Source organism: Limulus polyphemus, unplaced genomic scaffold, assembly GCF_000517525.1.
Source record: "Limulus polyphemus unplaced genomic scaffold, Limulus_polyphemus-2.1.2 Scaffold207, whole genome shotgun sequence".
Lineage (NCBI taxonomy): Eukaryota > Metazoa > Arthropoda > Merostomata > Xiphosura > Limulidae > Limulus > Limulus polyphemus.
The window spans coordinates 767,287-771,032 of NW_013665817.1; the positions used below are offsets into that span (position 1 = coordinate 767,287).

General features: G+C 34.6%; 1 protein-coding gene across 1 annotated transcript in view; it reads left to right on the forward strand.

Annotated features, from left to right (window-relative positions):
• The first annotated feature begins 651 nt into the window (after positions 1 to 651).
• Positions 652 to 3,746, forward strand: part of LOC106478389 (probable G-protein coupled receptor CG31760) — a 26,640-nt gene continuing 23,545 nt past the window's right edge. The window contains exons 1-3 of the mRNA XM_022381987.1: positions 652 to 662; positions 1,280 to 1,381; positions 3,429 to 3,582. Of these exons, the coding sequence (XP_022237695.1) occupies positions 652 to 662; positions 1,280 to 1,381; positions 3,429 to 3,582 (267 nt within the window). The remainder of the gene's footprint in view (positions 663 to 1,279; positions 1,382 to 3,428; positions 3,583 to 3,746) is intronic.

Here is a 3,746-nt window from a genome sequence, read left to right on the forward strand (position 1 = left end):
TTTTGCCCCCCCCCCCCTCCCTCCCTCACGGGTATCGAAACCCAAATTCTAGGGTTGTAAGTCCGCAGATATACCGCTGTGCCACTGGGGGGGGCGGATATTTGTCAAGTTATTATTACTTTTTGTTTTTTGCTACTTGCAAATCCTATTTTATGAATATATAATGAATTAATACATTTTGGTCTAAAAACTTTGTGTTTATTAGCCGTTTAAAAAATGAAACAATTTAAAATATTTCAAATAAATTAAAAAATATACCTATATTTTATTATGCTGGTAACGTTTTACAAATACCCTACTTATGATTTTAAATTATCTAATTGAAGAAGTAATGTTATTATATTTAATAATTATTTATAACTTTTAAGCAATAAAGATCAACCGGTAATATTTAATTAAGGAGAAATATGATATCACACCAGAATATGTCATTAAGGATAAAATAGAAACACACCTGAATATGTCATTAAGGATAGAAACACACCTGAATATGTCATTAAGGATAAAATAGACACACTTGAATATGTCATTAAGGATAAATGTAGAATCCACCCATCACCAGAATATCCAGGGGCGGATTGGGAGCCTAAAACGGCCCGGACAAATACTCAAAAATCAGGACGATATATATATATGTATATAGAAAAAGAGATGTACAGTTGGTTAGTCAGTAGCACTGGGACAGTACAACCAGGTTATCACCCCACTGGCCCAGGCGTCATCGACCCGGTGTTCCGGCCCAATCCGACCTTGAGAATATCTCATTAAGGATAAATATGGAGTCACACCAGAATATTTCAGAAATAACAGGTTTATCTCACGTGACTAATTGTGATTTAATACAGGTTTATCTTACGTGACTAATTGTGATTTAATACAGGTTTATCTTACGTGACTAATTGTGATTTAATACAAGCTTATCTTACGTGAATATTTGTGATTTAATACAGGTTTATCTTACGTGAATATTTGTGATTTAATACAGGTTTATCTTACGTGACTAATTGTGATTTTACTTTTGTATGTAGACGTTCGAACGTCTATATTTATTAACATGTTATAAGCATAAATATTTGATTTAATATTTCGACGAATAGGTATTATATATTTATTGTTTATTTTAGAATAAGACTTTATGAATAAATGTAACATTCTTAATAAAGAGATAAAACAAAACATTTCCCCAGAGTTTAATTTGCATCACATATTTATATATAGAATTTTTATCAATTTCATCAAAATATTACTTATCACTTATAGTACTCGTCTTTTTTTTTAGCCCAAGTTACGACCTTCTATACGTTTGTAAGCCTTGTCGAATCGGCTGTGAAAGTTGTGTAGACAATTCACCGTGTCTATCCCCCTACAATTGGGCTTTCCGGTGAGTCAAGTTTTATTTGCGCTAAAAACACCTTTTAAAAAATATGTTTACTTAACGTATGACAACAAGTGGTTAAACAATGGAGAAAAAGTTAGAGTACTTGTATGATAAGCGTAAAACGTTTTAGAAAAATAAACCTGATATGACGAAGCATACTCTAAAATATCAAATTATATTAGCAAACAAGAGGGAATCCTCAATAGCCGCGGCACTTGAAATTCTTTTAGGCAGGATTAGAGTAAATTAATTTATAACCCTATTACGATTATTTCTATAACTACTTCAATGTGTGTCAGAACTCGAGAACAACTCCATCATGCACCCTTCCGCTGTACCTGAGCACGTGCATAACGTTTGGTCCCGCTAGTTTGAGAGTAGGGTATGAACACAGTTTCCAACTTGGCCTCCCCAGGATCCCAAGGAGGACCAGGAACACAATATCGATGCAAAATTCGAGTTCACTGACCCTGAAAAGTTTCCTCTAGACTCCTGTTGTATCGGGGTGACTTTCTGGGCGCATTTTATTTCGTGTAATAAAGTGTTTCGTGTTTTGTCTCTTTAAATCATTTTGTTGGTATTCTCGTTTTTATTTGTATTTATCAATCGTGTAAGGTTGATTTCAACTAAAACATAGAGGGGGAAATGGACAACTGCCATTCTTAATTTCAGTTTAATTTGTATTTCATTTTGAACAACTCAGCTTTTATTGTCTTGTGACCTGGTACATTTGATTCTTATAGAGTTCAAACTAAGGTCAAAAAGTCACCAAGCTAGAGCAGCCTGCATGAAACGTTAACGAACATTGGAGCTGGTTTGTGGAATTGATGCGTACATGATCATAGTTCGGTGACTGAGCTGGGAAGAGAGCGTCCAATCAGATTCTCAGCAGTACAACCTGCAACTTATTCTGTATCATTAATGGATAACCACAAGTCAATAAGCAACATTAATAAGAAAGATATTTCTGCTAGTAATGATATCCGGCAAACTTTGTGAATAGATCGTGAGATATGTGGCTGCAATTATTTTGAAAGGAGATTCTATTTTTGTATACCGTAAGTTCAAATAGTTTTGAAACTAATAATCATGGTCCTAAGACTAAAACTATCATGTTTTCTTCAGGTGTGTGTGTCAGATCTATAGCTAGACAGATCTGCAAACCAAATATTTCGTACTGCAAACAGAATTGTGAAAAAAGCAGTAACTGGCAAAATTTGTACAAAACAGCTTATATGTTGGATTGAGTGAACTTGAGAAAGCTCTACTTCCCAGTTCTCATCAACACTTAACTCTTAAAAAACGATAAATATTAAAACCATTGCATTCTGACTGAACTTTATTATCCTGGTGGCAGTTCGCACCACCAGTTTTGTCTAAGTAAGTGTTGTTTGACAACACAATCTTTAGTCGGGTTTAACATGAACTAAGCTGGCTATTGTGAATTAGCATGTTATGTTCGTTACAAATGAGTAGAATAAGTGTTGTTTGACAACACAATCTTTAGTCGGGTTTAACATGAACTAAGCTGGCTATTGTGAATTAGCATGTTATGTTCATTACAAATGAGTAGAATAAGTGTTGTCTGACAACACACTCTTTAGTCGGGTTTAACATGAACTAAGCTGGCTATTGTGAATTAGCATGTTATGTTCGTTACAAATGAGTAGAATAAGTGTTGTCTGACAACACACTCTTTAGTCGGGCTTAACATGAACTAAGCTGGCTATTGTGAATTAGCATGTTATGTTCGTCACAAATGAGTAGAATAAGTGTTGTTTGACAACACATTCTGTAGTCGGGTTTAGTATGAACTAAAATGACTATTGGCAATTAGCATGTTATGTTCGTTACAAATGAACACTTAACGCATTCCTTCATTTTGCCGGTTTTAACTGATGAACGTTTTCAACGTGAATAAAATGAGTGGAAATATGTCGATGGTGCACTATATTGGACCATTGTTGAATGAAATTTTTACACTTGACAAAAATAAACACCCACTTGGAATATACGTCTAAAATCAGTCACTTCTTTGATCTACTTTCAGAACCTCTCTTCTGGTGATCTCCATGTTTTGCGTCGTGTTGACCATCGTTCTAGCCTGGAATATTTATCGTTACAGGAAACTGAAAGTCATCAAAGTAGCTAGTCCTATATTCCTGTGTATCACCCTCCTTGGCTGTGCCATTATGTACTCAGAGGTATATTTCCATTTTTGTTTCCTCCAAAGGTGATATTTCTAAAATCACTGTTTACAGAAATTTTAAGAAAAAGACGGATCTATTTGCAATAAAAACTAATATATTTTTCTCTTATTTACTTTTAAAAAAGGGCCCGGCATGGCCAGGTGGTTAGGGTGCTCGAC